Genomic DNA, 19,262 nt, shown 5'->3' on the forward strand with positions numbered 1-19,262 from the left:
GTAATGAAAAAGGAAGAAGAGCAAGTTTGGCAAAAAGGTGGAAACGAACTCTGGAACATCCATGAGCATTGCTCTCTACGACATGTACCACTTCAGACGCTGACTAACACTGTCCAACCATATCGAGTATCCGTCAGACGCAGTGATGCGCGGGTTGATCCAAAATAAGCGAGTGCCTGCGGTCACCTGTGGTTGCCCACGGTTACGAGTCATCCAAAAATATTTTTAATGATATTCGGATCGTGATCTGTCAGGTCGTTTGAAATAAAGATGCCAATTAAACCTTTCTAATTTATATAGTTCTAGACACAATTTTGAAATACATAGGCCTACACTTTATTGGCTGAATAACTGGCGTGAAGATGAGGCACAAGCTCAGCCTGCAAGTAGAGATGGAGGCGGCAAGAGAAAAGGTGAAGACGCTGTTTTTTGGTAAAACATGATTTTGAAGACTTCATTAAGATCTGTTTTATAGAAAACTCTTTTTAAAAGATTTTCGTTTTGTAAAAATTGTATCTTAATTTTGATAAATGTTTTATCGATCAGTTGCCCTTATTTTATAAATATGAAGCAAATATATAGCAGACAATGTAATGAGGCGCCGGCACGATCACTTGCATTGCATGTGAACTGGAGGGAGCCGAAACTCAGCTTGTGCCTCACATATTTGAGAAATATAGGCTATATATTACAAGCTACTTTTAAACAAAAACATTAAAACCAAAATAAATAGGCTACTCTCTGGTTATGTAATACATATGAAATGTGCATTTCTCTCTGGCATTCATGGAGAGTCCGCATCGTCAACTTCATCTTCGTAGCGACACAGAAAACACCAGTTTATTACTAAACAATTAAATGTCTCCTTGCATATTTTTGAACCAGCAGGCCATTCTGGGTTGAGTGAGACCCCATGGAATGAGCGAGTGGAGCGTAATATATGGAGAAATGCGTTCTCTGCTCATGAGCTCTGATCGGAACAAACCCGAGCCTCACTGTCTGTCTGCTGAACAGAAACATCAAAATAGACATAGCCAGACTAGACTATTTTAGTAAAAATTTATTAGCTTATTGACAATTTTTTGTATAAATCTTGACTAAATTTAAATATATTAAGGATTTGTTTTTTGTTTGTTATTTATTTATTTATTTTTTGCCTAGTTCCTATGTCTATGGCCAAATGATGCTATGTTGAGCATTTACTTCTTTTAAAAAATGCGGGTCAGGAAGCAGGTCGGGTACAATATTTCATTTTCCTTTTTTTGCGGTCCGAGTTGTGGGCGGGTTATTTGAAAACGTCGGTCGTGTGCGGGTTATTAATACACTGATCCACGCATCACTGGTCAGACGAGTCCAATCCAAATCCAATATTGTACATATACTATTCTGTGTTATTGTTGAGCTCCACAAAAGGCACAAACACATTATAAAGCACCAAAACATTTTTGTGGACATATTTCCTGTGTTCTGAAACTGTTCCATAGTTCCATGTGGGGTACAATTATTATTGAAGCCATTAAATTCAAGTTCACGTAAACTCTTCTTTCCGCTGCGGCTGTCCGTCATCCTCCATTCAGCAGTTAAACTGCGTGTTGCGTTCTGTTACAGTCAAAATGAAACTCTCTTCAAGAGCGCACAGTAACTGAGGTTTAAAATGGTTCAAAAAATAGGTTTATTAAAGGTCCTATGACATGAAAATGTCACTTTCTGAGGTTTTTTTACATTAATATGAGTTCCCCTAGCCTGTATATGCTCCCCACGTTTCTAGAAATTTGAATCGGTGTAAATTGAGATTTTTCTATCTTTCTCTGCCTTTGAGAAAATGGAAGCTCAAACGGGCTGATCTTGAATCTCCTCGTTGTGACGTTGTAACGAGAATTGTTACCTCCCCTTTCTCTGCTTTGCCCGCCCAAATATTTACATATAATTCAGTCGCAATGTCAGCACAGGCGTTTCAAACAGACTTTTATGATATGGATTTGACAGCACTGGCACAAACAGTGAGTAACAGTGTTCATTAATGCCTGATCTGTGATCAGTGATTTCTGATGTGTAGCTAATCATTCAAGTTCACACAGACTTTCTTTCTAAATTGTTTAATACTGTTTATGCATCAGTGAATCAAGCCAGTGACTAAACGATCAACTTCACATTGATTCTCTTAGTAGCATGAAACAAATCTGTTATTTAAATTGTGATTTAACTACAGAGAGCGATCAAAGAACGCTCGCTTTTTTCCGGAGCTGTTACACATCGCGAGTATATCTGCACACTTGCCCAAACTGCCGTTACAATGAATGACGCTGTTATGCTGCACAACGGAGCTCTTACTGTATTCATGTGTTTGCTGTTAGCTGTGGTGAAAGCATTTTGTGAGAGAAAACGTGTTGCAATAATGACGAGATCACTGCATCCAGGTGATAAACAGACTCTGTCTACTCAATGCTCATCACTGCAGCCTTTCATGTGATGGGGAAAAGATCGAAAAAATAATTAGGCTATATAATCAACACTTCGTTAATCTCGACAGCTGTAATATTATATATATATATATATATATATATATATATATATATATATATATATATATATATATATATATATATATATATATATATACACACATATATATACACACATATATATACACACATATATATACACACATATATATACACACATATATATATATACACATATACATATACACATATACATATACACATATACATATATACATATATACATACACAAATTTAAAAATCATACTAACAATATAAATACACCTAAGGAAACATTAAAAAGCATTTAAAGAAAAGGAAATAATCCATGTCATGGGACCTTTAAACTAACGCACAGATCTAATACACCGTGTATCAATATCTCTTTCCTTTGTACTAGTGATGTCCGGTTCGCAAACAAAACATTTGATTTAACTGGTTCTTCTTAGTGAACCGGTTGAACCAGTTCACCAAATCGGACCGAATCATTTGAAACCGTTCGCGTCTCCAGTAAGCATTAATCCACAAAATACTTATTTACATTTTTAACATGCCTAACACTCCCTCTGAGTCTAAATAAACCAATATCCCGGAGTAATTCATTTACTCAAACAGTACACTGACTGAACTGATAGGAATAGAGAAAAGAAGATGAACACATTGAGCAGTTTGTGTGTGGTACTAACTTTTCTATGTGGACTCGCAGGAGTGCGCAGCTTGCACACTGTGACTTCGTATTGTTTCAAGCTCATCATTCTGCGAACGGGATGCGAATAATCACTTTGTGTCGCTCTGTATTGGCGCCTTTCGTATTATAATACTTTTCTGCGCAAAGATTATTAACAGTCTTGTTCTTTCCTATCTATCACATGTTGCTGCCTTTATTACTGTGGTATACATTTAAAATAAACATTTTTAAAATGTATTTACTTGTTTTTTTTTCATGAAACGTATTTTACAACAATACAAAGAGCAATTTGTATTTTATTTTTACAGATTTTAGGACTAATTCACTTTTATTTGTAAATAAAGTTTTTCATTAGATTTTATAAAATTACTGTGATATTTCAAGAATCTAGAGTATCTTTTGCTGCTGAATTATCCACTAACCTAGTTTATAATAGTATTTTTGTCATAGATTATGATTATATATATATATAATTTTTTAATTTGTATTTTTCATTAAAATGAAGTTGTTTATATTAAATATATTGTGATTAACACACAAAAGAATGATGATCAGGTCAACACAGAAGTATAGAAATTCTACATTAATTAAAAAATACTGTGTTGGTATCGGATTGGATGGGTATCGACAGATATTCAGAATTTTCGGGATCGGATCGGTTCTGAAAAAATTGTATCGTTGCATCCCTAAGCAAAAGTGAATGCTACAATAACAGTCTCCTATTTTACCCTCACGGGTCAGCTGTAGAGTTTAATCTGGTATTCTTCACTTCCACATTCTAAATCCAGAAATGTGAAACCACTTCCTCTAAATTCTGTCTCTTTCAATAGAGCAAAAGACATTAAACTTACTTCACAATTGACAATATTTAAAGTAATGTTACACCCAAAATTGAAATTCTGTCATCATTCGGTGGAATTTAAAAGAAGATGTTTTGAGAAATGCTTCAGTGTTTAATGTCTATTGAATGGAAGTCGAACGTTCTTCAAAAAAATCTTAATCAAAGAAATGCATACTGGTGTGGAACAACATGAGGGCCATAAAGGAGTAAATTATGACAGAATTTAGATTTTTGGATCACGTATATAATCACTACCCTAAACTATGGTTTCCATGAACATTTGGGCTGAGCAGCATTTTCAGTTCTATATTATAGTACAACCTTTCTGATTTTGACATTAATATTCAGGAATCTGTATGAACTTTTGTTTTATCTAAAATCTAAATAAGGCCTGTGATTAATTCCACATGGTATAACATCCTTGACAACCTTGCCTCACTGGTAGGTGAAATATTGTGCCTTTAAGCCAAAATATCACTTAGCTGTTAAAACAGAGTTATGACTGGCATTAGTCATACATCTGCATCAGCTTTTAATGCAGGCATCCTAAAAGCACATTAGATACATGAATATTTCATACATGACCACAAACTGCATTAATGCAAGAGATTTTCATGAAAGACAACTTTGCACTTGGATATTCTATAGTGCATACTACAGCTAGGTAAGTCTACTGCACTGACATTAAGAGACAAAAAATCATTTTATCTCCATTATTGTTAAGAAATGTAATTTGTTCTTTATATCTAAAAACACATTTTTATTGGTAAATTTGACAAACATCTTTTTTATTCTAGAGCAGGGGTGTAATACATACGGTCCACAGGTCAAATATGGCCCACAGAGGTATCCAATCCACCCTGCAGAATGATTTAAACAATAATATAAAATAATATATAAAACAATTTTGAAAATTAAATAAAGTGTATTTGCTACAATATTTTATTTCGAATGCAAGGAAAAAAAATGCTCATTTATTTATGCTGATATTATGCCTCGGGAGTCGGGACACCTAACAGGGGCCTTTTAAAGCGACGCCAGAATCTTAAGCAGCATGAGGATATGACGATAGCTGCGTTGTAACTGATGCTTGTGTGGCAATTTTCTGGTGATTTTAAACATGTCCAAAAGAAGACATTTGACCTGGAAGGGTGGACAGGCTATTTAAGGAGAAATGGAAAAAAAGGTTTTGTAATCTCAATGCCGACAGGTAGGCCATATGTTTAATCACAACTCGTGGCTAATATTAAATGACACTGTGATGCACTGGACAGGACAGCTTTGCATGTAGAAAGTAAATGAGCAAGGAGTGTGCGATATATATCACGTACTAATATCCTAAGTGTTGTTGAACTGATATTTTGAAACTTTGCAAAAAACAAACAAACACATCATGAGATTTTTTCAGTGCCAGATGAAGGCTATCAGATTAAAATATAATTCAAGATAGAGGCAAAAAATGCCCTGTAGTTTTTTATATTTATGTCATGATAGTTAAGTAGTCTAACTATAACAAGAGAATATTCTAGAATGTCAGCGCAAGCAAAATTAATTGATTTTATACAATAGCTTAACAAAAAAGATGCTAGTATTAAGTGTTACATTAGTCACAATGCTGTCTATCTCTGTTTCGGAAAGAAAAAGTTTTTAACAAAGCCAAAGTAAGACCAATTGTGCATCTCCGAGTCAGTGATTCAGTGGCCCATTCATAAAGACTATCCCTGCATTTCAGTGTTCATACTATCCATCCTTAATAGTATGTGAGATTAGAATAAGTAAGTCCCAAATCATAGTATGTTGAAAAGAGCATGCCAAAAGTCCCTGGATTGTCTACTAATTCAGGTTGATTTTTGAAGTGTGGATCCATGCACACTCTAATTACTAAAACTGCCCACAATCCATTGACCTTTGGTGAAGGATTCATTCCAGAACTACAAACATGAATAAAACATGTAGAGTTTACACGTTTTACACTCTACAGTTAGGTAGAGTTTTTAAGGGGTTTGAGTTACTAATAATCAACATTCACCCTGGTAAAAACTATTTATTTATTGTTATCCATGTTATATTTCATCTGCAACAGCAATGTTGTGAACTTTTAGGAAATGAAGCAAAGAAAATGAGCAGAGTTCTCCGTGCGAAAGACCCACGAATGGCAGATCAACAAGCTACTTCTTTATTCTCCAGTACCGTAGGAAGTAAATTAAATGAAATGTGGAGGAAGTTAACTGTGACAAGATGATTGACAGGCCAGTTTACAGTGACCGGGTGCATGTAACAGGTGCGACAGAGTGGCCCTTTAAAGATGCAATTGTATGACGTTATAGAATGTCCCAAAGCTTGCCTCCTCTTCTACTACATACTCAAAAGTGTATAATTTTTCTTCACCAAAAGAGTACATACTCTTATAAGTAGTTTAAGCAAGCACATTGAGATGCAGCATTTAACTAGCTTCGTTTCTAAACGAAACTACTGGTGGCTTTAGGGTCATATTTATTGATCCTTGACAGACCTCAAACCAACCAAGGTGCTATCTCAAAAACACACTCTGCAAAATATGGTAATCACTATATATATTATATAAGACGTGTGAATATTGCACATCCCTAAAATAACCTAGCAGCAGCTTTAAAAAAAAAATTATACTAGATTTTTTTTGTAAATTTATATTGTAGTTTGTATGGTTAATATTAATGTAAGTGTAAGCAAACTAGGGTTTAACAAAAGGTTATTCGGCCCGCACAAGGGGACATTTTCTCAGATCTGGCCCTCAACCTGAAATGAGTTGACACCCCTGGTCGTGAGAAAAGTTGGGGATATTTAACAAACCCAACCATCTCACCTCAGATCAAACTTTGTCACAAAAATCATCTTGTTCAGAAATCTGTGTTTAGAAACGAGTGAACATTGACTTCAGCTAGCTCTTTTAAACCTCACTTCTGCAGTGACAGAAATAGACCTTGAAACAGCCTTTAACCATCACGGTTCATGTAAATCTCACTTTTACAGCATTTAAAGTATTTGTTGCACACATGGTCTTTGCAAGACAAGCAGGCCAATAGTGGGATATTGTACATTTAAACACTTGCATTGTGTGTTCAGAAAAGTTACCAACTAAACTATTACAAATCTTTTCAGTAATCAAAGTAATCTGAACTAAAAAAAATAAATATTAAATAAGCAATCTAGGAATAATAATAATCAAAAATGACAAAAGCACATAAAGTAAAAATATAAAAAGCTCATTCAAAATATTAACAAATACTATAATGGTATATAAATATTACCATATTTACTAAAATAACTTTTTTTAAATTGTCATTATTTTTTATTGCAGATTATAATTTAATTCATACAAATTCCTAAATAATGAGGAAGCAGGTCATCTAAATAAGTGTAAACACCAAAACCTTGTACATATGTAGCATGATAAACTCAGTACTGGACAATATTAAACCAAACTGTTTAAGATCCAAACTGATCCAAAAACAAAATGATACTGCTGCATTACAATGTACTGAATTAGGACAATGTATGGGTATCATATTGTGAGGTAGCAACTAGCAACCGATACCCAGTCCTAAAATGCATATTATTTTTTAAACAAAGACAATTCACAGAAATGGGATCTAGTTTATCAATGAAGACACATATAATGACAACGCTACACACAGCAAACCGCTGACTGTTGTTGTTTACTCACATCATAAATGATCAAAACAGTGAAAAGTGGTGGCGAAAAAGAAAGCAAGAAAGACAACGAAAGGAAATTGTTCAACTTTGCCACAATTTAACATCAGAGACTCTGGGATGTCTTCGTACTCAATCATAGCAAGGACTGCCAAGTGGGTCACTTGAGCCATTGGAACAGACCCACACCACACACACAAGCTTACCCTATACTCAAGCCTTGTCAAACTGTCAAACACACACAAAAACTAACAAGCAAACAAACAATCTTACAAAATACAAATGTGAACACAGATTGCAAGTTGAGGGCTTTCTTCTCTTTATTCAGTTGAGCTTCCTTGTATAGGTCACAATCTGGCACAAATACAAATATTTCCTCTTTCAAATAGATGCATACACATGCACACAAACAAAAGCGCACTCAAGCTATCAACGAATGTCATCTGTATGCCAACGACCCTGAAAGAAACAGCGATACTAATGTATGAATGTCCAGCGTTATCTACAACACCGGCTTCTTTAAGCACACAAGCCATCGGAGAGAATCAAAACAAGGCTCAATATAAAAAAAACACCCTTCATACAGTTTAAATGGATGCACGCCAGCCAAATATACACAAAAGTCCTATTTCCAAGTGTAACTCAATACAGTTGAATGGGAGTGTAGACACGATGCTGTGAATGAATGGGTTAGTGTCACTCCTCCCACTGTCTGCTTCACATCTCAATGGCTGTTTGCTGCAGCAAGACTAGCAGTACAGACCACAGACACTTCTGAAAGACAACCAGCCATTCCATTTCGAACCACATCTCCAGAAATAACTGAAATATAGCTAATCCACATTATGCTGCAGTAGCCTATAAATAATAGTCCAGCCCACTTGTACAAACTGTGTTTTGCCAGACCAAACATTATTTAGATTAACAATATCGTTTAATACATCTAAATCGGAATGCTAAAACAGTAGTCAAATGCGTGCTTGTATTTTATCCAGGGTTGCTTGCGCATTGATTTCCACTGAGAGCATGAAGAAAGGCGCGTGATAGATTATCAAGACAGCATCTTTTGTCTGGCACTACAGTCTCTATCTGCACTTATGGTCCATTTAAATAATGACATTCACCACCGTTCAACACCCTATCCACAAACTGTTCCCATAATGATAAGTAAAACTGCTTTGTCAAAAATAAAAGGAGCATTCTAGTGTTGTCGCGTGCTCACCGATAAGGTGTAATGTTATTTATACGTGTCTGCATGTGAAAAGCAGCCGAATTACTGGAGCAAAGGTTAATGAAGATCGGCTCTTCCAGCTGAAGAGCTTTCTCTAGTTTTATTCATACATGAAATATGGTTTGGTGAGAAAGTGAAATGTGAAACTAAAACAACCAGGGAAGCTGATGCCTTTAGACAGTATTTCTAATGCCAGCTATAATTGGGTTTGCCACTCCACGCTGGATATGATAAACACGACAGAAAGCGAGATACAAGCACCATGTGCCCTGGCTATTGTAGCCAATACACAAACACCCACTGACACACCGCGCAAATGCACCAAATAGGCACCCACGCTCCTCGCTGCTTGTCTTTTGTTGTCCTCTCAGACCAAGAGTCGCGAGAAGCGGGTCAGTGGAGCACGCAGGGAGATTAGCCCACATCTGCCGGACCCACCTGCTTGTGTAGTATCGGTCAGGTCGTAGTTGAGCCCCGGGTAGTCGCGCAGTTTTCTCCCGCTGATGTTGAGCATCCCGGAGCAGACGGCGTCTTCCAGCGCGCGTTCCAGACTACGCGCGGTGTGTAGCGGGTGCTGCTGCTGTTGCATCACGCCCGGGTTCCAGTGCGCGACGTTGGGATAATGCTGGCTCTGGAGAGCCACAGCAGGTCCCACAGCTCCCTGATTCGCCGCCATTTTCATAAGTGCAATTATTCTTACAATAATAATAGGGGGCTGCCTGGCTCGCCGCGCATGCGCAGACCGAGGTGGGGAGGGGATGGGCTACCACTGGAAAGGGGCGGGGATTAGCTCAGCTCTGACGGCAGGTTTAGCGTTAAACCAAGAAAATTAATTAATGTTTTGCTTTTTATTTTAAGTGAAGTTGTATGATGTTATTTGTCATCGGGAATATTTATGTGATGCGCGAAGAATGGATAGTGATTGAAGTACTTTCAAAAGCTAGAGTTATAGTTAAGTTTAGTCATACTTCAGGCGCTTTTTAAAAGTCTTTGAGGTGACTGTTGAGTGAAATGAGGTTGAAAGGTGGTTGACTTACTTTCATTTTAGGGCGTGTCTTATCTTCTTTCGTCTGGTGCCCGGCGGGTGTTTCAGTTGTGGTTAGTGTGGCACAGAAAACCTGGCCGTGTGCACTGAGCTCAGAGGCGAGCCCTGGCGGCTGAATGGAGAAAATACTCGCCACTAATAATACAAATCAGCAATAAATACTAAATAAACTCTGAGTAGGTTTTAGAATTGTGTTTAGAATTTGGGTATTGTACGAAAAAACTATGTTAATGGACATACATTATGTTATTAAAACACTTTTGAAATGAATACAACTGAGGAAAAGTCGTTGTTTTATTTACATTTAACCCCCCCCCCATCTTTAAATGTAAACAAAACAACGGCTTTTCTACAGTTGTATTATTCATTTCAAAAGTGTTTTAATACAAAGTCCATTAACAGGTTGGATTAACCCTAAAAAACATGTTTTGTCTATGATTATGATAACAAAATAACTGAGGGAAAGTTAAGAACTGAATTCCTGCCGCTAGTTGTGTTGTAAAGCGCCTTGAAAGACCTGCCCAGCCGGATTAGACAGCGCTATATCGGGCTCTCGTCAGACTCATCCAAGTATCCCAGAGTGCAGTCTGGACGATGGGGCGGGGCGACACGTTGGGGCGGAGCGACACGTGTCACCCCGCCCACCTCAGCGGTTATTGGTTTATGATTAAGATGAGCTTATTGGTGTACAGATGAGTGACGATTTTACAGCTTATTGGTATAGAGAATTATGACGCTATTAGCAGGATTGGAATGCGGAAGTAGACACTCAGATGAATAAACTTTTAATATAAGTTAAAAAGTGAATATAAATGTTGTGTTTTTGCATTTATTGTTGCATTTCCACAACATCCCTTATAAATACAAAGTGTTTTGGATTACGACGAACAGAATAAAAATAAATGGTCTACTCCCTCAATGGCTGTAGTGTAGACGCTACCTCGGCATTACTCGCTGGTTTGAAAATGACACGGCAATATTATGCGAAGTATGATTATGTAGATAGTCATGGAGTACCTTGATTTATATATTCAAATTATATATACATACATACATATATATCTATATATATATATATATATATATATATATATATATATATATATGTGTGTGTGTGTGTGTGTGTGTGTGTGTGTGTAACAAATTGTCACCAGTCTCTGAACGTCACCAATAATATTCTGAACATTCCCTTGGCCCCTACGAAAATTTACCATGGTTCTGCTACAGTAACTATAGTAAAACTATGGTGTTTTTATAATTACAGCTCACAGTAATTAATATGCCAACAAATATTTTTACTACAATACATCCATGGTTAGGAACTATAGGAACTATACAGGTTCTAAAGAACTTGCCCAAAAACACTTGTTACTTTCTGTTATTTGTTTTCTGAACTGCACTACTGAAAACCTCATTAATCCTCACAATCCTGTCACAACTAAATTAAGAATCCATTATGAGCAATGCATAGCAAATGATGTTATCATCAAATATGAGAAACCTTAAAGAATGATAGACTGATGTAAATGACTGAAATCTGTTGTCATGCACGTGTTTTCCATAGCTTTTTTATTAAAACATTATACATTGCAAAGTTTAACTTTAAATGACATCAATTAATACATCAAAACCAGTTGATCTCAGTCCATTCTCTATTTCCCTTCAATGAACTTAACACACAAATGTGTTTCATGCCACAAAAAACTAAAAAAAAAACTAAAAAAAAAAAAAAAAACAGTCCTTGGAACAAAATCCTGTGTAAACAAAAGCCCAGAAGATCACCAAGCCGGCCTCTTCTCTGTACCCTGGTGGGTTAAACTTGAAAAACGCTCTGCACTGCAAGCGTTCCCTGATGCTGTACATCCGTCTGAACTCGTTCCGGTCAGGAGACAGGAGGACAATTCTTCCAGTTGGCCACAACTTATAGTGTAAAGACAAAATACATGAAAGATAATAATAATAATACAAAAAAAGTTTAACAGCCTTCTACTACAAAATTAAACGGGGAAATCTTACTGTCTAGCCAGGCAAACTGTGCCGCTTTCCGAAAAACTTCGGAGCACATCCCTAAACCATCTGCAAACCAGAGTAAGTGTCAAATATGCAGAGTCACCCGCCGACAAAATAACTTCCCTGAGGATTTCCAGTGGAAGCTGTTGAATCAAAAACATACATAGGTTTATTTATACATGTATATAAAAGTTATTAAACATTATATAAACACTGAATACAGACAACCTTGCTTTAAAACTCTCATTAAAAACTCTATAGATTGTTGTCACAACTGCATACTCATTCTTTTATAATAACACTAATAAAATGTTAATATATACAGTACTGTGCAGAAGTATTAGGCATGTTAGTATTTTCACATTGAAAAAAAAACTGTTTTAAGACAATTATTTATATATTTTGCTGTTGTGTGTCAGTAGGATATATTAGTTTACATTTCCACACATTCATTTTGCCATTAATTGTAATAATCCAGTGAGATATATTTGTATGCATGATCCACATGAAGATCTTTTACATTGAATATAAATATTTCTGTCTTATATGGTGAACAAAACCACATTAGATCGCAAACAGAAGTTATTTAAAAAACTTGCTGAAAATGAATTAAGCTGAAATGTTTTTAAATGAATTTGATGCTGATGTTAACTGATAGCTATATATGAAATAATCCACAGTGCTGACCAATATAGTACTTGTACATAATACCAATTTCACATCTGAACAACTATGTAGCTGTAATAACTAAAATACCTCTGCATGTACACACATTTGTAATTATTAGTTCTTAATGAATGTATGTGCACAAATAACCTGCTTTGCTGGACTCTGCCTGAAGACATGGTGAATGGTGAAGTTCCTCCCCTCAGAGGTTGAGCTCTAAAAGAACAAATGTCAAGAGGTAGGTATATTGCTAGATATAGTACAGAGTAATGTTTCATGTAGCAACATTCAAACAGCTACATACATTTGCAGAGTAAAGCTGTCCAGGAGAACAGAACACCACCACCTCCTGATCCTGTCATCCTGAAAAATAATAAGAATAATAGTATACACACAAAAATCATGCATGTCTGTTCAAATAACTTGACAAATGTGATGCCATACCTCTGTAAAATCGAACCTATGAACTAAAGCCATGTACAGAGTGTACTGTTACTATCCACAAAGAACAATAAAATGAGCAATTTATAACAATTATTAACAATAACTATTCAAATTGAACGTACCATGGATAAATAAATGATCGAACATCACGTTTCATATTATAAGATGTTTACACAACCACTTTTACTCATAGACATGATGTCTATGCTTTTACTCACCTCAAGCAATCAACGGAATAGCGTTATTACTCTGCTGCTGTAGTTGCCACCGTTCTGTTTGTTTCAACGCAAACTGCCCCCTGCTGGCTCGGAGGAACATGTCAAAGGCGGGGAAAACAAATATGGGCGGGGCGACACGTGTCGCTCCGCCTCGAAGTGTCGCCCCGCCCCATCGTCCAGACTGCACTCTGGGGTTACTCGACTCATCGCCGTTGGGCGGGTCACACTGCTAGCACTCACCATTCACCTGATCGACACAAAGAAAAGCGCCTTAAAACCGGCTCGATTTAAAACGTTTTCATAGTTCGTCTCGTCATTAGCGTTTCTGTTTGGACACCTTCGGAAGCTATCGAGTGTAAATACTTTGGCTTTTTCGATTCACGCGACGCTTTTGAAACTTTTGCCTGCCTAACGACATTTGGGGACGAAATGGGGGATACTGATGTTCAGATGGAGAGTACTGAGCAAATGCAGGAGCCTCACGCTTCAAGCTCGGACAACAAAATCGACTTGTCATTAGGTTGGTAACTGTGAGGCGAGACATTAACTTAAAGTGTTTGTGATTTGGGTGAGTTGGCAGGATCCGTAGGTTTCGCTCATGGTTTCGCTTCTGTGTTGACGTGGAGAGAGAGCAACAGCAGTCAGCTGTCACATACATTCAACAGCTGTCACACCATCCTGCTCGCGCACACACGTCATTTACCTTGAGTTTAGCGTGATAATAAATGAACGAAAAGATGTGGGATTGTTAATGACTACAGTGAAGCAAGTTATAGTAAATGTATAATAAAAACCTCATCCATCTGTACAGTAGCCACAGTATTTAGCTCAAACAAGATATATAGGCTACACAAATATTATCCGATATGTAATTCATATGATTAATCTTTCAATTGAAATAGTTTTCTATTTTAGACCCTCTTTTAAAAATAACACAGAGGTGAAACCCTTTGTTCATTTTGATTTCACAGATGACATTATAAAGTTGAATAAGAAGGAACTGAATGCGAGCCGAGCTAAAACTAAACGAGCTGCTAACAGGAACAACGTCTTGAAGAAACTCAACCAGGTTCCCCAGCAGCAGAGGGGACTCAGACGAGGAGCACAGCAGTACCGAGGCAAGCATCTGATATTTAAGACTCTCTTATCTCTTACGTTTATGACAGCTGACACATTTGGACTGCTTGGACTTTTGCCTGGCCTGATCTGTTTTAAAAATGCTTCAGGTGACCTGTATAAGCACTTGTAAGTTTCTCACAGAGGTTTGTCTCACAGGGCATGGCAGGGCGAGAGGTTTGAGGAGACAAATGGGATCCGGGAGGGACATGATGTCAAGAAGGGGTTCATTAAATATAGCTGCTGCCACTGTCACGGTATAAGTCATTGTATTGTTTCTGGTCCTAAAATAAGGTTAAATAATTGACACCGGTCGTTTTCAATCGAATACCCTGTGTCCTATGTTAATACGCTAACTTTTTTTTCAATTTTTTTTTTAACTGTGTATCATAGAGTGGTGAACTGTTTGATCAGACCACATTCACATCAAGGGGGACATTCAGAGGAAGAGGAAGAGGGAGAGGAAGAGGAGGCGGACTGAGCAGGTTCTACACTCTTCATTCATTCAAACATGATCACTCATAAAACTGGAATATGATGTTATGTTTTGTTTTTTTCCTTTAATATCTAAACAAAATTTGAATGATAAAATATACTATAATACTAATATTACGTTATCATGCTTAATTATTAAAGATGGAACAACATATGAATATAGATATTTTTTATACAAACAAACTTTACTCACCAGTAAAATTCAAGAATCTCAGTCTAAAGTACCTATTGTTATATTATTAAGCATTTATTATATACTCAACAACTGAACTGTGAGCAGGACAATATGATATTATGATATATGTGTCAACAGAAGAGGTGAAGGTTGACACAGGAACTCATGAGAACTGGTTTTCATGGGAAGTAGTCTTCCAATGTATAGCCAAATCTATTTGAAGTTTCTGTTTGAAGCCATAATGTCTGCATAAACATAAACACTGAAAGTCACAGTTGCAGAAAGAAAAGTAATAGACAATATTTCCATGCAGCCCAGCCTGAAATGGTCAGTGTTGCTTCAGAGAGAAGCTTATGATGATGCAGCTGCACTTTATCATCTCTAAGAATTCTAACCTTGAAGACACACAAAGGCAGAGATATACACTACCGTTCAAGAGTTTGGAGACAGTAGAGTTTTTTAAATTAAGTATTATGAAATTATTAGTTCTGTTCGGCAAGGAGCAAATATGCTTGATCAAAGTCATAGTAAAGATTTATAATATGTGACCCTGGAGCACAAAACCAGTCTTATGTCGCTGGGGTATATTTGAGCAATAGCCAAAAAAATAAATAAATACATTGTAGGGGTCAAAATTATCTATTTTTCTTTTATGCCAAAAATCATTAAGATATTAAGTACAGATCATGTTCCATGAAGATATTTTGTAAATTTCCTACTGTAAATATATTAAAACTTAATTTTTGATTAGTAACATGCATTGCTTAGAATTCATTTGGAAAAAATGTATCAGTATTTCGATTTATTTGCACCATCAGATTCCAGATGTTCAAATAGCTGTATCTCGGCCAGATATTGTCCGATCATAACAAACCATACATCAATTGAAAGCTGATTTCTGAAATCTCAAGTTTTGTGGTCCAGGGTCACATTTTACAAAGGATTTCTATTCATTAAAGAATCCTGAAAAAAACAAATCCACAAACAAAAAGGTTCATTCCTTGATTCTGATTGGTTGAGCCGTGTTCAAAGCTTTTGTAAATGACACTACAAACATACACCTTTGTTTGCTTCTGTGCATTGATTGGCAACCACAACTGTTTCTGAGGAACTACATTGTTTGGTGGAAGAAAACTGTTTTTATTTACGTATATCATTGCACTTTATTTGCTCTGTTTTATTCTGTGAAACCTTACTACGTTTATGGAATAACTGTTCTATAAAAGCAATAAGCCCCAAGAAGCAGTGGCTTACAGTGAATTTATCATCATGCCTAACAACGCCACTTAGCTTTTCTAAATTCACCACAGCTTCTTGGGGCTTATTGCTTTATTATGCTCCAAATCAGCATATTAGAATGATTTCTAAAGGATAATTTGACACTTAAGACTGGATTAATAACTGCTTTATTTCAGATTTGGCATCATAGGAATAAATAAATTTTTAAAATGTAATAAAATAGAAAACTGATATTTTAAATCATATAATTTTTGATAATATTACTGCTTTTACTGTATTTTTGAGCAAATTAATGCAGCCTTAGTGAGCATGAGACTTTTAATACGTATATAGGTAAAATACAACAACAATAAATGGGGAGAAAGATGTATTGGGTGACATCTGGTAAACTCTCAGTATTTTATGGGTTGTGGCAAAAAATATGGAAATCTTTTTAGAAGTAGCAATTAACTTTAAGAAAAAAGAGCTATAAACTCACCTTAGAACAGTCTGCAGTTTAATATATATAGTGTTTGATTGCTGTTGTTGTTGTAGGGGTGCATTGTCAGCAAGAGGACAGAGGGGTGGAAGACCATTTCTATTAGACAGAGGGGTAAGAAGGACAATTAAAAAAACATTCACATTATACACAACTTATACATGGATTGACCTTCGTGTTAATATATTTTAGACCTACATTTCTGTCTTTGTTACTTCAGTTTACTGCTACAAACAGAGCTGAGAAATTACAAAGGTATCAGACGATAAGAAGGTGAGTTTGAATTAAATGAGAATATGACTCTATATTCCAAAAACTATTCTCAAGGCGTGTAAACTAATTGTCTCTGCTCTTTTTTTCTCTCTCTGTGTCTGTCACACCCACATGCACACACACACACTGAAGTCGAAGAACAGCACCATCTGGCTCCATGCTCACAGTTTCTCTGCCAAATGCTAAATCTGCACCTGTCGAGTAAATGACCTTCTCACTTCTGTCTCATTCACTGGTTGTACATTTCTCTTTGTTTATCTTTTCTTTGTCTCTCTCACACTCTTTTCACTCCATCAGGAATACATCTAATCAGGCTAGGAGGGGTGGGGCAGTGTTAAGGGGCAGATCATCTGGAGGTGCTGGTACTTCTTCACCTAAGGGGATTCCTCTGCAGTTTAACTACAAAGCAGCCACTAACCAGGTGAGTTTAACAGTCCGGCACAGCCTGTATACCCAGTTAAGTGGGAGGGTCAGACATTTATTGCATTTTATTATCTTTGTAAAGTAGTGTTTTCAAAAGACCCGGTACTTCTGTACCAAAAAAAAAAAAAATGTGACGGTAGCAGGTTTATTTAAGTACCGGTGGTACCGAGGACTCATACAGAGCTATGAATTCTGCAAAGCAGAAAACGCAGACGGAATCTCAGAATCCGGTCATGAAAATTAAACTAACATATTAATATGGACAGTCATTGAATTTGTCAAAGTTAATTAATCAAAGTATATATCCATATGGACTAGTATCTGTAAATGTTAAGCTGCAAAAGTAGGTTGAAATCTGAATCCTGCATGTTTTGGATGTCTCTGTCTGAATGAATGAATGAATGGTTTGTTTACTACATAGACTGAAGCGCGTGACACTTGCAGTCATTTCAGCATCAGCTGTCTCAATGAGGACATAAATACATAAACAACATCACCAGAACTGTTCTGAGTCACTTCACAAGCATTTTACCATTTAATTTGAGTAAAACCAGTGTCAATTTAAATGTATTCACGGCAACCAGTCAAAATAAGTTCATTTTTACATAAAGGCATTGTGCTAGAAATATTACTATTATTTAGTGGAAAGTATGTGATACTTCTACTACTGTTGAAAAAATTAATAAAACTTTATTTTTTAAAGAAACAAATCACACAATATTTCTTCCATGTTTTAATTTTAATAGCAAATCCTCTTTATTTACCATAAAATAAATATGTTTCAATTTCATTAATTAAAAGACAAATTAAATTTGTTTACTGTTTTTCATAATTATAGTACTTGTAGAAAAACTTGCTAAGCACAATTGTAAATAAGTATAAAGAATGCCACTGGTTTTATTTTTAGTGATAAAAGTTTTTTAGTTTTTTTTAATTAGCCTATTTTTGTGTTTTGCTTTGGTACCGAAATTGGTACAGAGAACCATGGATTTTCAATGGTATTGGTACCGAATACTGAAATTTTGGTACCATGACAACACTAGTGTAAAGACAATACATTTTATAAAAAATGCATGATTAAACTGTTTTTCAGCTTGTAGAGCCTCTGTTTTTATCTTGTTTTGCAGACTGCCGTATACCTTAATGACCGTTTCACTGACCTGAGGTTAAGAGGGCGAGGACGGGGCTGGGGAAGAGGAAGAGGAGCTCTTGGAGGAGGTGGAAGAGGCAGAGGAAGAGGAAATATCATTGGTGGTGGACGAGGTAGAGGACAAGGAAACATTATAGGTGGTGGACGAGGCAGCGGAAGAGGAAATATCGTTGGTGGTGGACGAGGAAGAGGACAAGGAAACATTATGGGTGGTGGCAGAGGCAGAGGAAGGGGTGGGTTTGGTGTGACAAGAGGAGGAAGAGGCTTGAGAAGAGGGAGGGGAGGATCAAGAGGAGGCGATCGAACAGTAACTCTTCAGTGATTACAATTACAACCATTCAGTTTTATGAAGTAGTAGTGTTTACTGTTTGTGCTGCACTGAAATTTCCACAACCAATAATATTGGGGCGAAACAGAAAAAAAGAAATCAGTTTAATCTGAAATAGTTTTGGAGGCCCGAAATCAGTGACGTTTAACTACAGCTGGTAACAGTCCATTTACCAAAATTTAACTGACACAACTTTTTTTAAGCTTCAGTTTTCAGGTAATTGTTTAGTTTTGCTAATAATAAAAAAAAAA

At 36.3% G+C, this 19,262-nt stretch overlaps 2 protein-coding genes across 9 annotated transcripts in view; one reads left to right on the forward strand and one right to left on the reverse strand.

The window, feature by feature from the left end:
- LOC113076705 (leucine-rich repeat and calponin homology domain-containing protein 2-like) overlaps window positions 1–10,140 on the reverse strand; it is a 66,215-nt gene extending 56,075 nt beyond the window's left edge. For 2 of the 8 annotated variants that reach the window (XM_026249403.1, XM_026249394.1), the window contains exon 1: window positions 9,390–9,959. In XM_026249403.1, coding sequence (XP_026105188.1) covers window positions 9,390–9,633 — 244 coding nt within the window. In that variant the 5' untranslated portion in view covers window positions 9,634–9,959. Of the gene's footprint in view, window positions 1–9,389; window positions 9,960–9,988 lie in introns of those variants that run through there. The other 6 variants (XM_026249414.1, XM_026249410.1, XM_026249430.1 and 3 more) reach the window with 4 other exon arrangements.
- Window positions 10,141–13,537: 3,397 nt separating this feature from the next.
- On the forward strand, window positions 13,538–19,262 carry LOC113076755 (TATA-binding protein-associated factor 2N-like). The gene is made up of 9 exons (XM_026249454.1): window positions 13,538–13,854; window positions 14,306–14,452; window positions 14,610–14,707; window positions 14,844–14,935; window positions 16,894–16,951; window positions 17,058–17,110; window positions 17,243–17,311; window positions 17,408–17,531; window positions 18,661–19,262. The coding sequence occupies exons 1-9, from the start codon at window positions 13,764–13,766 to the stop codon at window positions 19,003–19,005; spliced, it is 1,077 nt and encodes a 358-aa protein (XP_026105239.1). The 5' UTR covers window positions 13,538–13,763; the 3' UTR covers window positions 19,006–19,262.

Source organism: Carassius auratus, chromosome 5 (genome assembly GCF_003368295.1).
Source record: "Carassius auratus strain Wakin chromosome 5, ASM336829v1, whole genome shotgun sequence".
In the NCBI taxonomy this organism is placed as follows: Eukaryota; Metazoa; Chordata; class Actinopteri; order Cypriniformes; family Cyprinidae; genus Carassius; species Carassius auratus.

Bases quoted from the DNA above. Each gene is read 5' to 3' on its own strand.
- LOC113076755 (XM_026249454.1), top strand. From the start codon at position 13,764: ATGGGGGATACTGATGTTCAGATGGAGAGTACTGAGCAAATGCAGGAG. The intron at 14,708-14,843 runs GTATAAGTCATT...TGTGTATCATAG, and splicing joins TAGCTGCTGCCACTGTCACG to AGTGGTGAACTGTTTGATCA. The intron at 17,532-18,660 runs GTGAGTTTAACA...CTTGTTTTGCAG, and splicing joins ACAAAGCAGCCACTAACCAG to ACTGCCGTATACCTTAATGA.